We start from the raw sequence: 17,714 nt of genomic DNA on the forward strand, positions 1-17,714 counted from the left end.
GTTGGTTCATTGAACTGCTGTGGTAAAAGGAGAGCAAGTAAGGGTCATCTCATCCCGTTCCTCATGCTGCTTTGACTGCTTGGATTGATTGCTAACCGATTTGTATTTCTATTTTTATGTTACCTCCAATCGGCCTGATAGACTTCATCATTGCAGATTTTTTTTACAATGGAAATATTAATAATTACTTCAAGATGCAATGCCAGAAATAAAGGAAATGAAATGAAGCTCTTTGTGTTTTTCCTGTCCGCATTTCATCTCCCTTCTGCTTGGAAATACTTCATTATTTCACCTTGGAAGATGGCTCTGTCAGGCGCAGCTGACAAATGAACAGCCTCAGTTGTGTTGATCATTTTAGCTTACATTTTTTTCAGCGCTGGCACTAAACCTAATTTGAAACACAACATTCAATCATCAACGTATAAAGGGATGTGAGGCGAGGCACATCATCATTTCTATTTCTCTTTGATTCTAATTCTTAGTCTGTTGAATTGTTTCCAGTAGTTTTACATGCAAATAACATGCAAAGTTTTTTTTCTTCTTTCAAAATTACATTAAAGGCTTTGTAAAAAGACTTTAATGTCATTTACGTGAAAATATGCACATTAAAGAATATCACTGTCCTAATGTTTAGTGTAAATTATATAGCTTTTTTATCTGCACAAACAATCAAGAGTGAAAATTGTTGTGGAAAAAATGCGTAAGAGAAAAACTTTTCAGCGTACTATTTAAGACAAAAAAATAAAGGTCTTTTCACAGCACATTAGCACTTTAAAAACAAGATGAGTGCGAGGAAAGGCGACGTGTGCAGGAATCAGCGGGTGACAAAGAAAAGACGAGAGGCAGTGTTCTTACAAGGAGGGGAAATTTTATTTATAACACATGGTGCTGACAGGGAATCTCCAGCTCAGCGTCTATATTACAAGGTTGATCTGCAAGGCTGCGCATGTACTGTACGGTATTTGGAAACCAAGATTGCAGTGGCACTATAAACACACGCTTGAAACAACAGACTCGTTCCCTTTTGGTTTTTTTTTTGGTTGTTGTTTTTTTTCTTCATTTTTTTTTTACAAAATGGTACAAACAACAATACAAAATATTTGTGCTGTTGACAATTTACAAAAGAAGTCTTTTGACTCAATAACTGTGCAATTTTTTTTTAAAGTTTTTTTCTTTAATCTCCTCCATTTGAAACAATGTGACTATGGTACACCAGAATGCCTTCTGGACTGCAGCGCCTGTCATGCGGGCTGCAACACTTTTTGAAATGTAGTATGGTTACTGTAATAGAACTCATCTGTCCATTATAAAAAAGACACATGCAAAAAGCTCCAATTGTACAGTTACAGTTTGGCTAACTTTGTCTCTTTAGCTTCAAGCAAATACTACATTATGTACACTTGGACTTGAATAGCATTAGGATAACTCTTATGAAACACTGCTTCTCATCTTTGTGTTTCTAGCCTTTGCAGGACAATAGTTTGGCTTCTGTCGGAGCGTCCCGTCACGCATGTGTCCATGGTCAGGCAGTGTCCAGAGTGAGATTAAATGTCCCTTAACCAAAACAGAAATCAGGGTCGGACTACAGCAGTGCAATACTTCTTTCTTCCTTCAATGTTGTTTGTTAATGTTTTCCCTCCATTTAATAGAGGGACAAGACAAGTGGACCAGGTAACAATTAATGGCCAAAGCCCCTTTATTTCCCCAAATAAACTGCATTTTAATGGGAAACCAAGTCTGATGCAATCCACTGATATATTTGCTGCTGTGTAACTGTGAGTCATTAACATTCAGTATTGTATGTCATTGCGTTATCTAAACAACGCGGTTCTAAAGGTCAGTTAGGTTGTCTGAAGTGGGGCCTCATGTTCCGTCTGGCCCTGAATCTGGTCTGAATGTCCAATAAGAAAGTACGAGTAGTCTGTGAAGCATGTCTTTATTCTACGAACACTGGATGGCCATCAGCAAAGTCGCAGCTTTACTGCTGGATTAAAACAACGCTGAACGGGCTCATATATTATAGAACACTCACATATATACAGTAAGGCCTAGAGGAGTGAGTGTGTGCTAGTATAGACTGTACAAGTTGGTTTTAAGTGGAGCCTTTTTGCTAAAAATGAAGCAAAAGTTGAACAGCGACACGAGTATGGCTGTAAGCTCTTACAGAATCCTACAGATTCTTTTAAATGCACATGGCTTTTTGTGAAATATAGTTTGCCAGGTATTTGTTTTAAACAAAACTACGGTGAAAGGAAATGCAAAGACTGCACGGAAACAGGTAAATCATGTCATCAAATGTATAAAAATGTTCCGTATATACAACACTTATGTCAGAAATAATCACAAATAGCAGAAAGTAACAGCTGTGTTTATTTTGTGTAGATATTCTGGAGGCTGAGGAGCAGTCGGATAGATAAGAGCTTATCCAGCTGTAAGCTGGGGGAACCACTCTGTTTCTCATGTCTGAGCTGAGAGCTGCGCTGAACATCGCCACTTTCTGGCTTTACAATGCAAGGTTTGACCTACAACTACCTAATTTTAAGAGATTGTTACCCTGTTCGCCTTATTAATTACACTTATAGATGCTGCTTTCCCTGTTCATAGTTGAAAATGAACGTTTTAACTTCTGTTCAATTTGCATAAAAAATACATTTATCTCATCACAAGTCAACTTCCGTACATCCACTCTGAGAGCATACTTACTTTTTCCATGTCATCACTTTTCACGTTTATACTTGTACTGTATATTTAATCTGTTTAAACCGACCAGGTGAAGAACAACTGAAAAGCAGCAGCAAGAAGGGGGAAAAAAAGAGTAAGAGTCCTGGATCCTTCTTGTCATATCATGTGAATGTGACTGTTACTGATATTTCCACGAAGCAGTCATTATAATCATTATTTATAGACGATCTGGTCAGTTCACATGGAGCTCAAACGAGCCACCACTGAGAAGCGTTTTAATTTGCACTTGGAAGATAAGGAATGATTAAACCTTTCTATCTGTAGCCAGCGTCTGGTCCCTCTGTGAAATGTTTTGGGTATTTAAATAACATAAAACAGAGACTAAAGCTCCCCCCCCCCCCTGAAATATGATTACAAAAACCCACGGGTAGTGCTGCTTTTTCATTAAGTCACAACAAAAACTGCCTTTCAAAATGTCTGTCTCATAGAAAAACGTTATTACTGAAGCTTTAGTTTAGCTTTTTCTGCTTTGATAAAGTGCAGAATTTCTTATACTTTCCCTTCTACTAACTTCTTTTTAAAAACCTCTTGAACTCAAAGCCAAAAATTTTAGGAGAAAATTTCAGATGAATGAAACGCTGCCTGAAAAGAGACAGATTGTGAAGGCACTAAGTCCCTGGCTGAGGCTCAATTCCCACAGTTTCTCTGACAGGGACCAGCATCAGAGTTTGTATATTAAAAGTTTGTTGAGAAACAACAGTGAGTCAACAGACGGATAATGAAAAAAAGGGAGACAGAGGGACTCAGAATGGGGCCTGGACAAGATAACTGTTCTGTAAGTAATGCTATCAGAGCTATTTAAAGTTATCTGGTAGTTTCTTCATAAATGTACATCTAATATAGTTTCTGTGGCGCTTTTACTGCATGATAACTGGTGCCTTTAGACGCAAATATCTTGCATCTAAGTGACGAAACGTTTCTCCCACTGAAAGCTACGTCCAGATGAAAAGAATCAACCTTTTGGGATTTGGATGCACATAAACACGCAGACTTTAAGTTATCTTAAAGGCAGAATCATGTTAAATACCTTCATTTTCCTAAATAACCCTCACCTGTACATACATAGTTAAACATTACAGAGGTAACACGTGTGACTTGTCAATCTTCAAATTTAGTAACAAACCGTATCGAGTTTTCGCTGCAAACGCAGGGAGCTCAAAACAAACACAGCTGCTATTGAAGCCACGATAAACAAAGACACATAATGCATTTCTTCTCTAAGACAGTCCTGTTATGTATTTTTGTGATTTAATTCATCACATTCAAGTTGGCTGTGATCTAGGAGCACAGATATGCCTGACTTGAAAAGTTAATGATTTGTCCATAAGTTACAGACACACTGTAGGCCTATGTACAGTACGTCTAGCATAAAGCGCCCTCGTTGGCCAGTCACCACTCCTCTGAAACCAGTACTGAGATCTCCCACAGCTACCACAGCCCTGCACGACGGGAGAAATGACAAGGGAGGTGTGAATTAAAGGGTCAGGTGGTCATATGGGGGCGTGTAAGTCCAGAGAATGGCAACCAATCCTGAGTTAGCGGGAGTCAGCTAAAATACGCACCACTGAAGGCACTTTTTTAAACAACAGTGCTTCTGTTCTAAGTAATTCAAGTTCAAGAAAGAATAAACCGAGGCCCTTCGTGCAGGAAGGACTTTCATATCGATGTTCTTGTTCTCCTTTTCTTATCCTTTGTTTGCCTCAGACAAAGCAAGCAGCTCAACCTAAAGCTTCTTCAGAGAGTCGGGCGAGGGCTGACAGCGAGGGAAAAGCGATGACCCTCGGGAATAGTGAACAGCTTGAATCGAAGAGGGGTGAGGATATAAAAAAAATAAATAAAAATAAAAGGCTACACAAACATAGGTAAAAAAATGAAAATCTGACAAGAGGAACTTAAACCTAAATCTAGCATATAACATTCAAATGGAACAAAAGCACAACAGTTTGAAAATTAATGAGAAGTCTGAAAAATCAGAGCTTCCATTTCAGTCACAGACAGGCTTAGAGCAGGAGACGGTTGAGAAGAGCACCCGAAACTGACTCATGGCGCTGGTCCTCTGTGGTGGGCAATTTGATTGGTTGGTTGGTCAGTCCGTTGGTCAGTGTGAACATGTCCTTGTTATCTTGTGTTCAATAAGGATGTAATAGCCCCTTGTTTTAGGGGTCAGAGCATGGCAGGCCAGCTGACGGGACAAGGATGTGTGTTTGCGTGTGTGTGTATGTGTGTACGCGTGCGACTGGGCAAATTTAATCATCATCCCCTCCTCCGTACATGTCAGCCAGCTTCTTAAATCGGGGGCCCCAGTCATTGAGGTAGTCATAGTCCTGGTCTCCTGTGCTGGAGGAGTTGAGGGAGCTGACAGAGCCAGCGGTGGAGCCGCTACCCTCGTAGTCAAACACCAGCAAGGAGTCGTATGGAGGAGCAGTAGGATCGTTGTCTGCTGCTCTCAGTCCCTAAAGAAGACGGGAAAGCAGAGAAGTCAGCTGTTAAACTGTTGCAGTACTTTATGTGATTTGTATGTTGAGCAATATTCCTCAAAGCCATTAAACTCAGCGTTGCATCAAACTGACATTTAATGTAAATCATGCCCTCATTTATAGCATATTTGTGTATATACTGTAGCATTGTATAATTAAAATAATGTCAGCTTGTTCAAGGTGCTGTGAATCGTACCTGTTGTATACATGGGGATCTTTAATGTACCCATACTTAACATTGTACAAAATCATCTTTATGTTTAAGTAAAACTATCAAACATTACAGAAATTTATGCATTCATATAGTTTTTATACCTCTACATGTACATGTGAAGCTAATAGAAGAACCTGATTGCTGCAGGTTTTACCTAAAAGCAGCTGGGTAGCATTGTGGTAGTGTCACCTTTGAAGCAGCAGAACAGAGTTCCCAGACACTGTGCGGATAAACAGTCAGATGCTGGGGAACCCGAACATGAATGGATGGAGTTATCAGAAGCCAAGATGACAGACATACAGGAAAGCTCCACCAGAGGGCAAGAAAGCAGAAAAGCCATCAACATGTGTGCCCTCCCAGTCATCAGAAATGTAGTACATAGGAGGCACGATCCAAGATGAAACACAACACAGAGGCTGTGATAATGGCAGCACGAGCACCAGATTCATACACAGGACCAGAGGTGCAGAGACGCCTCTGGCAAAGTCCTGCACATTAGTGCAAGCTCAGCCAGTTTAAAGGACCATCTTTGCTGCACACTGATTAGATACACTGAGGACGACAGAGGTAATACCCTCCAAAGCTTAACTTGGTGAAGAACAACCTGATTCTAAATAACAAATCAGCAGAACAGAGTCAGAGGGAAGCTGTGATAGATATGGCAACAAAAGCTGAGAGTTAAGTCTTAGAGTATCCACAACATATATGATAATAGACCAGTTTGACCTTTGTTTTGCATTGTTCTGTTTGGTTTAGGATCTTCTAAATCATAGTGCATGGAAAACCACAATAAAAATGTATTCTTAAAGATTATGCTCAGAAAAAAGGCACAAGAAGTGAAAAGAACTTATCTTAAAGAATTACTAGTTATTTTTAGAGGTATGTGTCATAGCAAGCTAATTTAACAACAACAAAACAACTTTTACAGGATCCACAGAAGGCGTTTGGTAAATATCACTGGTTGTAGAAAGTATGCTGCAACCTAAAGGACTTATCTCACCCTGCTCATCAGCTGTTTGAATGTCTGCCCTCAGGCAAACTTTCCAGGTCCATCAAAGCACGCACTACATGATTAAGAAACAGGTTTGTTTTTTTTTTTCAAACCCCAGATCCATCATCTCACTGAACTCTGCTCTGAAATCACACACCATAAATCAGTAACAGACCAATTCAATCAGCACCTGCTGCAATACTTAATATTTATTATCTACTATTTATACACAATCTTCTTAGACAAGTGCGGTATCTTTATAAAACTACTGTGGCCACTTTTGACTCTTTTAAAAATATCTGAACATCTGGAACTGTGTTTGTATCTTTTATATACCTAATAAGTTCAATTTCTAGGTAGTGTGCAGAGTTGTGTTTTTTTTCTTCTTCTACATAGTGACGATATAGAAATTGCGAGTGTATATGGTTGGTGTGGAACTTTGCTTCTCAATAACAGGCCAAAAGTTACTGAGCCTCAGCCACAACATTATCAATATTAACAATGACAGGTGAACAAGTGAAGTTTCTCATGCCTTTACGTGTCATACTGTTTACACCTACACAACCTCATTGTGTAGGTGCCAATGATTGATCCGTGAATACAAATACAAAACTCAGGAGCTCTTTGTTTCAATGTGCGATCATCCCTTTTCATCAATACTTTGACACAGTTTCATAAATAAGATATGACGGGGTCTTCATGTTATCTGGCAAGGCTCGATTCTTTGCTCGCTTCCAAGAATGATAAATTGGGGCCATCGACCTGAAGGTTAGCTAGGTGAAAAGAATGGACTTCATCCATTTCAGTCACATAACGAGAGATACTATGGATAGAAACCTAAAAAGCTTCAATCGGTCTGGGCACAGTGCATGGCAGAAACACCATGTGTTTGCTGTGTTTGTGTTTAACCAGACTGCTGAAGTGAGCTCAGGTGAGTGCATGTGTGAAAGAGAGAGAGTGAGAGAGAGTCAAGGCTGGATGGATCAAAGCTGAACAGCTGCCAACACCTCTCGAGTGTGAACGTGTTGTCACAAGTCTGTCAATCAGCATTTTCTCGCATCAGTGTTCCAACGCTGGAGTTGTGTGAGTGGACAGTGCTCATTTGTACGTGTGTGTGCGTAAATTAACCAGGCACGGTGAGAGGAGCTGTAACATAAAGCAAAACTTGTCGTTCCCATCACCCTGGTAGAGTTCTACGTTTTGAACAACATTCAGAATAAGTAATCACGTTAGGTGTCAGATTGATGGGAAGTGAAAGTGAGTGGGCCATCTTATAGCGGGAACAAACAATCTAGTAACAGTGGAGCCATTGTGCATGCAAAAGATAATGTGTGCTTTTAAATCTACCTCATGGATGAAGTCTCCGATGTCTCCGGGGTGGGGAACAACAGGTCTGATTGGATACTGGGACTCTGGGATGATCGGACGCTCATCCACCCTGCGGACACCAGGTGGCTTGCTGATGATGTGCTCCAAGGAGTCGGGCTGCTGCAGCTGGCTTAAGTCATAGTCCTGCAGAGAAATCTAAGTAAGGTACAGTCCGAAACAGAACGCGTATTTGTGTATTTGAGCGAGTGCGTCTCTCAGGATCTCACCTGGTCCTCTTCTCCTCCTCCCTCTTCATCATACTTGAGGATGTTGTCCCTGACATCATCTTCAGGGTCAATGAGCAGTTGCTTTGTCTGCCTCTCCTTCTCTCTGCGTTTGATCCACACCACAAACAACAGCACCATGCCTGCAATGATAAACACATGAATGTGAAAAAACCCTATGGTATGTTGCAACAACCTCTAAAAAACAAACTAAAAGCAGACAATCAGATAAGTAAGTAGTAAGGTTGCATATAAGCACAGAGTGCAGATGCTAAACATGTATAGCGTTTAATACGTTTAGCACGTTTGTATCGGACATGGCAACATTTAATTAAATGTCGGTTTTACTAATGCATCCTGAGGAAGCTGTTCGCCATTCGTCTTGAGGGATAAAAGACCGTCAAGAATAAACAACCTAAGTTTATGTTAACATGACAAACTGCAAAGTACAATGACATAGCTATGCCAACACAAAACCACTTAGGGAGCCGGTTGGTGGATGAATGGGCCCAGCAGGCAGATGGCTGCTACTCATAATTTATTTCCTCCAAACAGTCCCTTTAACCACAGCCACTATGACCTTTCCCTACTTAATCACACGGTTAATGTTTCAGTAATATGAATCATGACGAACAATTTTTCTTTGTTATTGCGTTTCATTTTTCATCCTTAAGTTTTTATTATCTTTGTAGTCTTATCTATCTATTTATATATTTATGGTTATTTCTGTGTGATCTTGTGCTTGTATATGTCATCACTGCAAAAGCTTGGTGTGCTGTACTTGAGTAAATAACAAGAAAACAGATTCAATTAGAATTCTGGGTTAATAGGAGTTATAAGATAATAGAAGATTCTAAATAATCTAAACTTTTAAAACATTTGGAAAAAAAACCTTACAGTTGAAATGATCTATTGGGATGCCATACACAGTGTGAACACAGCACAGCAACAAAGTAAGGCAAGACTGATAGTAGCATTTTTTCCCTACCAGGAAAAGAACACAAAAACATCTCATCCAGAGATGCTGGAGAAGATTCAAGCACTCCAGGCATTTATCTATTATACAAACTGGTGCTGATGTTATTGTATTGTTAAATATTTTATGTCTGTGCCATGTACTACATCTTTTTGAGGAATCTAATCACAGACAACTTTTCTACAGCAAATGTGTGGGTACGTGATATGTTTGAGAGCATCGCTGAATGAATAGCAAAAACTCACTGAGTAGTACGATAATGCAGATGAGGATGGAGATGATGGCTCCAGTTCCAAGGCCAGCAGCTGCCACGGCCCCGAGGGTGGTGCAATCTCCGTTTTCATCGCAGGGACACACCTTAACTTTGATGACTGACCTGTTGGACAATGGAGGGTTCCCGGAGTCTGACACGATTACAGGGACTTCATACACTCCAGGCTCTAAATATATTTGATACCGCAGACTCAAACGGGCAAAATCACCTGTAAAGGGAAAAGAGACATTACTAACAATCACATTTCATTTTTCAAAAGGATTATTTTTTTCCTGGGTTACAAATAGTTAAAAATAACCGTATCCTCAAAAGTTTATTCTGCTCATCTGGATGTAGCGTTCTCCCACTGAAAACGTTACATCAACATGAACAGAATCAACTTTTGGGGATTTACACCTTTATTCTGCAACGCAGTCTGAACTCTTAGGCAAGCTGTCTTGTCTTCTTTAAGTAGTCTTCAGAAACAGTTCTGCAGGCTTTCTGAAGGACACTGAAAGCTCTTCGTTATATGTTGACTATCTTTTGTTCTGTTTTCTGTCAAGATGATCCAACACTGCTTCAATAATGTTCAGGTCTGGGCTCTGGGGAGGCCATTGTGTATTTCCTTTATCCAGATATCTTTTTACTGCATTGGCAGTGTGTTTGAGATCACTGTCATGCTGAAAAATGAAGCTGTTGCCAATCAGATGCTTTTCATTCCATAAGAACCATTGCTACTAATTTTAGTCCAATTTTTGAGTAATTTGGCTTCCTGGCAGCCACCCTTCTACTGAAACCATTTCTGACGAGGCTTCAATCAAAGATGAATCAACCAAAAGGCTAGATGCATCTCTCAGGTCCTGTGTCAGGTCTTTGCTAGATCTTTTCCTATTTCTTAAGAACATGACCTATCACTTTTTCTTTTGCCGTCCTTTTGTTCAGTTTCCTCAAATTTTCTAAGGACACACTGCACAGCACGCTGGTACATGCCAAGTTTTTTGTTAAAATCTCTTTAAGAATCACCTCGTTGGTAGAAAATTACTATTTTATCCCTGTCATACTGTGCTATGTGGCATTTTTCATTGGTTCAACTAAAGAAATTTGATCAAATTATATGTTTGTGTGACAGGGTGCTAGTAAAAAAGTACTTAACGAAGTAATAAGTATGGCTCCTTGGAAGCAAAATAAAAAGAAATGGTAAGCTACTCAAGACTTTTGTGCAGTAATGTACATGAACGTGCATATGGTTAATAAACGCATTGTCAGAAGAGTAAAAACTAAAATGTTTTTTTAATTTTTTAAATTTGATAATTTGTCTTCAGTGGTAACACCTTACCGCTGATCCTAGAAATTGTCCAGTTACGTCGGATGGTGGTGGGAAACGTGGGCAACTCGAAGACAAAAGGTCCAGCGTTGGGGTCTGTGTCGGCATCAGCGGCAGTGATGTTGACACCGTTGATGCTCCTGTACGTCCTTTCACAGATCTGAGACTCTTTGGGTATGAGTGCTGGGGGGTTGTCATTAATATCTATCAGATAGATCTGCAGTGTTCCTGTGCCGCTGGCTGCAGGAGAGCCTTAGAGCAGAAAGAGAGAAGCAAAAAAAATAATATCACGACAGGAGGAAAACATGACAAGAGAAGATGTGTGCAGTGAAAGGGACAATTGAAGGGGAAGAGAGAGATGTCGAAGGCTGGCAGAAGTGAGGGAAATAATGAAAGAAGACGAAAAAGAGAGATACAAAAAAGGAACGAGAAGAGGTGATTGGAGCATTGTTCATTCACAATGACGATGAAAAGGTAGGAATACTGTGGAGCTGCAGGAGAATTTCTACACTTGACAGAAACACTTCTGACAGTTGTGCTTTCCAGTTCTTCTTTTAGTCTTACAGCAAAATCAAACCCATCACAATCGATCCAGATGGCGGCACAGCGCATCCAATCTTCTGGAGCGAGTCTAGGTACAATAATGATGACTGTAACACAACTAAACAAGTCTTTGTCTATGTGTATTACACTGTTATACGAGAGTCGTTTACCATTTTGGACATAAAGGCACTTTTATTTGAAATATTAACAGTACATTGCTTTAAAACTACTAATGGGACATTGTCAATGCACATTGACAGTCCTTCACTGTCACACAGACAATCAGTTAAATACTTGAAAATAAGCAGTATACACGTGTGTTTGTGTATTAAAAGTAAATCTCCATAGAACGTATGCAGGGAACATTTAGAATGTAAAATAAAGGTGTTGTTGCAAACTGAAAGCAGTGCTGCATCATTTTTAAAGTGAGATCAAGTTGTACTAAGAATCTAGGTGATTTTTTTTTCTGTGTTGAACTCTCAATGACTGCACTAGACTGGCTCATTTACCATTTTTAGGTAGTAATCACATTTTACATATAAATCCGCAGCTATTGCCTATTAGCAAGGTAACAAAATTGTGACATTAAACGCTCTAAACTTTACACCAATGTTGTTCTGACTCAGCTTTGTAAATCTGTGGAAATTGTCGAGGCAACTTGGTGTGATACTGATGTAGGCATGCCATTGTAAGTGCTGCTTTAACTACAATAGTGTCAGCCTTGGAGTGCAATAACATGCACTGGTGCACACAGACACGCTCACACTTCGTCTACAGGCACAATCTAGAAGCTTCTGCATTGACCGAACACAGCAACAGACCATCAGCAACTGCATTATGGAGAATTGGGAATAAGAAATAGACACTTTAAACAATCAGGGAGGGAGATAGCTGAGCAAAGTGATGAATGCATGAATGCGTATGTGCAGCAGGAAAATGTGGCAGTGAAACATCTTAAAAAAGGGTGCTTAGCGGTATAAAGCTCAGCGTTGTTTATTGAGTGTGTGTCAGTGGGTGACGGCCCTTAGCTTTCCCCAATTAGGAGTCATTTCCCTGTCATGCCCCACTGGCCCAGTCATCACATGGAATCAAGCGACCCCAGGGCTCATCTCTGGCATGAGATAAGGGCAATGTAATTTACAAAGATTTATGCAAAGCTTACAGATCTGCCAATTAAATGTGGCAACAGAGCAAGACGTTTGCCACAAGAAGGGTGAGACACAGCTGAAGACAAGGGTCTGGAGTGAGTCTGTTATCAGTTCGAGCTCTGTTTGACTGGTAACACCATGGTTTTTCGATTGCTTCATTAATATCAAGTGATTAATAAAGACATCAAGACGTCACTGATGAATATAATACGTTTTAGTATCTAGAGTCATTGGATAAGTGACCTAAAATTTCTGCCATAACTGGACAACAGGCGTAAAAGTGAAAACAATATAGATGCTCATCTCACACACAGTTTTGCACAGTTAAAATTAAACCAATGGGGGAAGTGCCTTAAACATGCATTCTATCTGAAGGCCACTATAAACACATTCCTACTGAGTTTAAGGGCTCTGTTACTAATTTTGCGTAACGATGACTAAAAAATAAGTTTATTTTGTACATCTTGGTGATGCAATGGAGTATGAAATGACACGCTGACTTGCCAAGCACGAGACATTAGCCAATGAGCTTTTTACAGCCAGTTCTGTCCTTCATTGCCACATCAGTTTTTTTGCAACTAAGATGGAAACACCCATCTCGAGGCTTTACAACAGGACTTAAGAAACCAGAGATTAATGTCATGGTAACGACATCTTTCATCTATTGTTCATGTTGTCAATAGATAGATAACATTGCATTCCTTTAACTATGACGACTCGTTAATTAACAGGTAGACTTCTATAATATCCAAGTTATTATTCATCATTCAAAAGCCAGATCCTTTAGGAAGCCATACAGGCTATAAAATCACTTGAGTTTTCAAATATTATACAACAGCTTCTAAAAGCTTTAAATTCATTTCCCAGCCTTTCAGTGGATCACTTGATTTGACTGACACTAATTAAACATTTTTATTATTAGTGTCTTTTTTCATGCTATAAGCATCCAGACAGTAATTATGCATCTCTTCGTATTAACTGTTGTGTGTGTGTTTCCAGTTTTTTTTTGTACTTTAAAAGCCAGTCTAGGGACAGGCATTGCAAATTAGCATAGGCCCTGTGTGTGGCATGGTTCATGTTACATACTTGTCCCTATACAAATACACAATAAACAGTTAATGCAGACTGTTAAATGCAATTTGTACATGTGTAGATGCTCTACCAGGAATACATGTGGTTCATGAATGCAGTACTGCAAACGCAGGCTTTCAAATGCACACACACACACACATACGCGCGCAAGCACACACACACAGAGGCTTACCAGTTCTGCTGGTTTGTTAATCCTAGCCATGTATGGGGGACATGTGGAAGCAGCTTGCCACAGCTGATAGGAGAATTATGTGGGTTTTAACCAGCTAAATAAATAATTATGTTTGTGTAAATTCCTCAAAAGGATTTGTATTAACTCCTTTTTTTGATGGGGGATGAGAGATGCGAGGCATGGTGAAAAGACTCGTAGTAAGCCTACCATATGCTCTTTGAATAACGCATAAATATAAACAATACCATAGGTGTGTTAAGAGGAAAATGAGCCAAAGGGTTCTGAAATGGTCAGATTTCATCGAGGGGGTGTAATAAGTGTACTTCTCACCATGCTGTCACCACCTCTTCATGTCCCATTCTACTATCCTTACTGTTTCATAGTACTTCTTACCATAATCCCTCTTATGTTGTGACGGCTGGCACTCAGGCAAGACCCACATAGACACACAAACATGCACATGAAAAAAACCCTGCCGGTTTCTTTTGTTCTTGGCCACAGTCCCAATATCAGGCAGACCTATTAGAAGCACGCCAGTCGGAACGGTGTACTTTACAAAGGTGAGGTGAGCAAAAAAGCCCAAATAATAGGAAACAGGTAACATATCGTGATTATAAAGAAGGTTTGGAATTAAAAAGCAGAAAAAAACAGGAAAGTCCAAACAACAGGAGCATGTAAACCTATAATCCTGCTGCGTCTCCATGCATCAACACAGCAGGTTACATTTTTTGCTGTTTGACATTGTCAGTCACCACAAATACATGTACACACACATGTGCACGTACTCGCCAAATTTCGTTTCAAACGAGTGGCTTCACACATGCTAACACCTATAAACACACCAATGTTTCAAAGCCAGCTCAACTTAAGATAAATGCACCAGTGCGCTGCATGTCACTGATAAGGTAATTTGGAAGGAAAATAGCATTTCCCGTTTTACTCATGAAAACAAGAAACATTCACTTCCACTTGAGAAAAAGTTATTTGTTTGCTGTGATTGGGTTTGTGCTCTGTAATGCTTGAGTTTCAACTTTGAGGCAGAACAAGTAATGTATGCTACATAAATTGCACAAAGCCCAAGGAGGAAGCAGGCTTGGACACAAGATAGGAGAGGCTCAACAGTTTAACCAGTTGTGCAAATCCTGGATTTTCACTGACTCTAACCCAGCTACATGCCTTCATAGTCTTCTAAATCCACATGCAAGTTGCAGTTTTAATCAGCTGATATACTCAATATATGAAACACTAGCTTGTGTCTCAGAGTTCAATTACACTGTACAACTCTTGGCTCTGGATTACGTCAAATGCATATAAAACAAGTGGTAGCAAAGCACCTTCAAGAATACTGAATTTACGCTGAGGTGTATGTTATACTGTAGAAAGTCCCAGTTCTGTCATCATATGCCTAAACTATTGGACATCGGAGTCTTTAAAGAATGAAAACTTGATAAAAAAAATGTGGTAAAAGTGTTAAACAAATATGTAAGAAACAGCAAACTCTGATTTTAAATGAAAAATAGCAAACATCACTAATGCAGCAGCTTAAAAGAGTTTCTTACCATTGTCTGTTGCCAGAAATGTGGCTTCATATATGTTGTTTTTTACATAGACAGACTCCCGGTCGAGCATTGCTGTGGTTACTATCTGACCGTTGCTTCTATTGATGGACAGCCAGTCTGCTGGGTCGTTCAGCTTTGAATACCTAAAGACACACAAAGACAGATCGATGGAGACGTTAGCGTTTGGCGTTTCCCTGTTTACAAGCAATTAGAAATTTTCTCTTGCATCTGTGCATACCTAAATTGCCTCCCCACACACACAGTCTAAAAATCACAACAGCTTGACCTTCACACAGTTTAATTCTTCAACGACTTCTTCTCCAGAGCATGCAGCCTACAGTCAATTTCACCTCATTTTTTTTCCACTCCTGTGTACCAGCCATTGAAGTCAATTACCTCCCTAGTTAAGCACTGACGCAACTGCCTGTGTGTGTGTGTGTGTGTGTGTGTTTTACACACCCATTTTCTGAAAGTGTTTGCTTAAGCTTACACTGAGAGGTTTATATGCATATATGTCTCGATGCTTGCATGTTTGCAAATGTGCCTGTGTGTGTATATAGGGAATGTGTATAGTGTGGCGATAGGAACATGGGATCTTGGTACTGACAGGAAAGTGGATGTGGTAGCAGGTGGCAGCAGTCCTCTGGGATAAAGCAGCAGAGAAGGAACAGGGGATCATCTCCAGGACCGAATGCCAATCTCACTCTGATCTCGCTGTTCTTGTTTTGCTGGCTTTTGTTTCCTTTGGCTTGTTTCACACATTCATTTTTATCTAAGCTCTCTCTACTCATGTCGCCTCACCTTAACTTGAGGTGCTTTTGTGTTCATTCATTTTCGTAGCCCCGTCTGTATCTTCTCATCTGTGTCTCATTCATTCTCCGATACCGAGTTCATCAACAGAAACCGCTCTTGGTTCACGCTTACGCTATGAGACATCATCTGCAGACATGTGACACCTTGGCCTTGTGCACCTATGTTTCTACACCAAATTCATTTCATTTACTGAATGTGAGCCGGGGTGAAAAAGCCAACTTGTTATGTGACATACACTTCCAGCCTTTCAATCTATTCAAAATGAAATGGATTTGACCTTAACCCCGCTTTTATGTTTACTGAAATGTACTTTACTCAGCATTAGCGTACAGCTCACTTATTTATTTGTGCTTGATTAAATACTGCACAGCATTTCTACTTACATGCAGGAGACTGAAAGCCTGAAGGGATGGGTGGCAATAAGTAGGGGGGCGAGGGGTGGACAGAGACTATAATCTCTATCCTGTAGTGATTGAGGTTGGATTTTCCCAGCAGGCAGTGGGCATGATCCGAGGCAGAGCACAGTGCGGGGAAGGGAATCACAGAGATGACATTCCCACACTCTAGACAGATTCACACAGGCAAGCCAAGCCCACAGCCGCTAACAGGCAGACAGTGAAATCACCACCAGGACTACAGTGAGTCCATCACAGTGGGAGGGTGGGATAAAAGAGGGAGGAAAATGAGCAGGAATGTGTAGGAGAGGTGACATTCGGAAGTAGCAGCATGGCTGTATGATCTAATTTTAATGTCCTCATTAAGACCGACTTGATACCTACTGCTGTTCTGTGTCCAAATGCATTTCTATTGGCTTGACCATGCCAAACTGACAAATGCTCTCTGTCTGTGGAGTGGAGGGCAGACAAATGGGTGTACATTTTAATGAGAAGAGGAAAATTAAGGATGAGTTTTTCCAAATGCTAGAAATATCATGTTTGAAAAATAAAAACATATTTCTGAGCCTATTAAACAAACAGTTTTTGATCTGGGGAAATATTTTTCTTGATACCCTTTCATATCTGTCAATATGAAGATGAATTAAGCCAAATTTCTTCCCCTCCCTTCTGTCTCTGCGTTCTACTTTGCTTTCCTGAGCGTGGCTTTCATCCTGATCCATGGCTGGCACACCCTTGTCTCATCAGCTCACCTAACCAACTGCTTCTCCAACCACTCTCCGCCAGATTGTTCTGTCAGCTTCAGCAGTAAACTAACGCTGGGCCAACTCTGATTTATTTCCTTGTATATTTCTCTCTCGTGTTAACCAAGTTCTGTCTCTGCGCCTCAGATCTTCCTAATGTGCAAGCCAGCAACCAGTCAGCTACCTGCCAGCCATGCTGTCACTTCTTCTGCCACACTCACCTGTCAGCGCACTCTCCACTGTCCTTCCCAGCTCTCTTCACCTCCCAGCTTTGCCTCCTGTCTACCTTGGACCCAAGCCTCATCACACAAACTCTTTTTTAATAGTAGTTTTATAGTTTGAAATTTCTGCTAATGGGAATCTCTTAAGGTCACTAATTAACTATACACATTTTTTATCTGTACAAACATCAGTGTTTTAAGCCCTGGAATTTCTGCTATTTCTCTGGCAAACTATCAGTCAAAAAACATAAAACCAGAAATATAATTTGCTGTTTTTACACTTCACTTTGTGTACAAAAAGATTTGGCATGTTAAGAGACTTGTTAATTATTTAACCTTAATTTTAGGTGGTGCACAGACATGATAGTGGTGTCAATCTTTTTATCCAAAATTCAACAGAAAAGATTAGAAATACACAAATAATTTCTTTTTAATATGCCTGACAAATGAGCAGTCACG

At 40.1% G+C, this 17,714-nt stretch overlaps 1 protein-coding gene across 1 annotated transcript in view; it reads right to left on the reverse strand.

Annotated features, from left to right (window-relative positions):
* Window positions 1-848: 848 nt before the first annotated feature.
* The window catches only part of LOC146364595 (cadherin-4-like), a 251,476-nt gene continuing 234,610 nt past the window's right edge, over window positions 849-17,714 (reverse strand). The window contains exons 12-17 of the mRNA XM_084915958.1: window positions 15,084-15,226; window positions 10,582-10,821; window positions 9,238-9,474; window positions 8,020-8,159; window positions 7,772-7,936; window positions 849-5,195 (exon numbers count right to left, since the gene is read on the reverse strand). Coding sequence (XP_084772084.1) covers window positions 4,989-5,195; window positions 7,772-7,936; window positions 8,020-8,159; window positions 9,238-9,474; window positions 10,582-10,821; window positions 15,084-15,226 — 1,132 coding nt within the window. The 3' untranslated portion in view covers window positions 849-4,988. The remainder of the gene's footprint in view (window positions 5,196-7,771; window positions 7,937-8,019; window positions 8,160-9,237; window positions 9,475-10,581; window positions 10,822-15,083; window positions 15,227-17,714) is intronic.

This window comes from Perissodus microlepis, chromosome 20 (assembly GCF_051167445.1).
Source record: "Perissodus microlepis isolate ML-2025 ecotype Zambia chromosome 20, ASM5116744v1, whole genome shotgun sequence".
NCBI classification, from domain to species: domain Eukaryota; kingdom Metazoa; phylum Chordata; class Actinopteri; order Cichliformes; family Cichlidae; genus Perissodus; species Perissodus microlepis.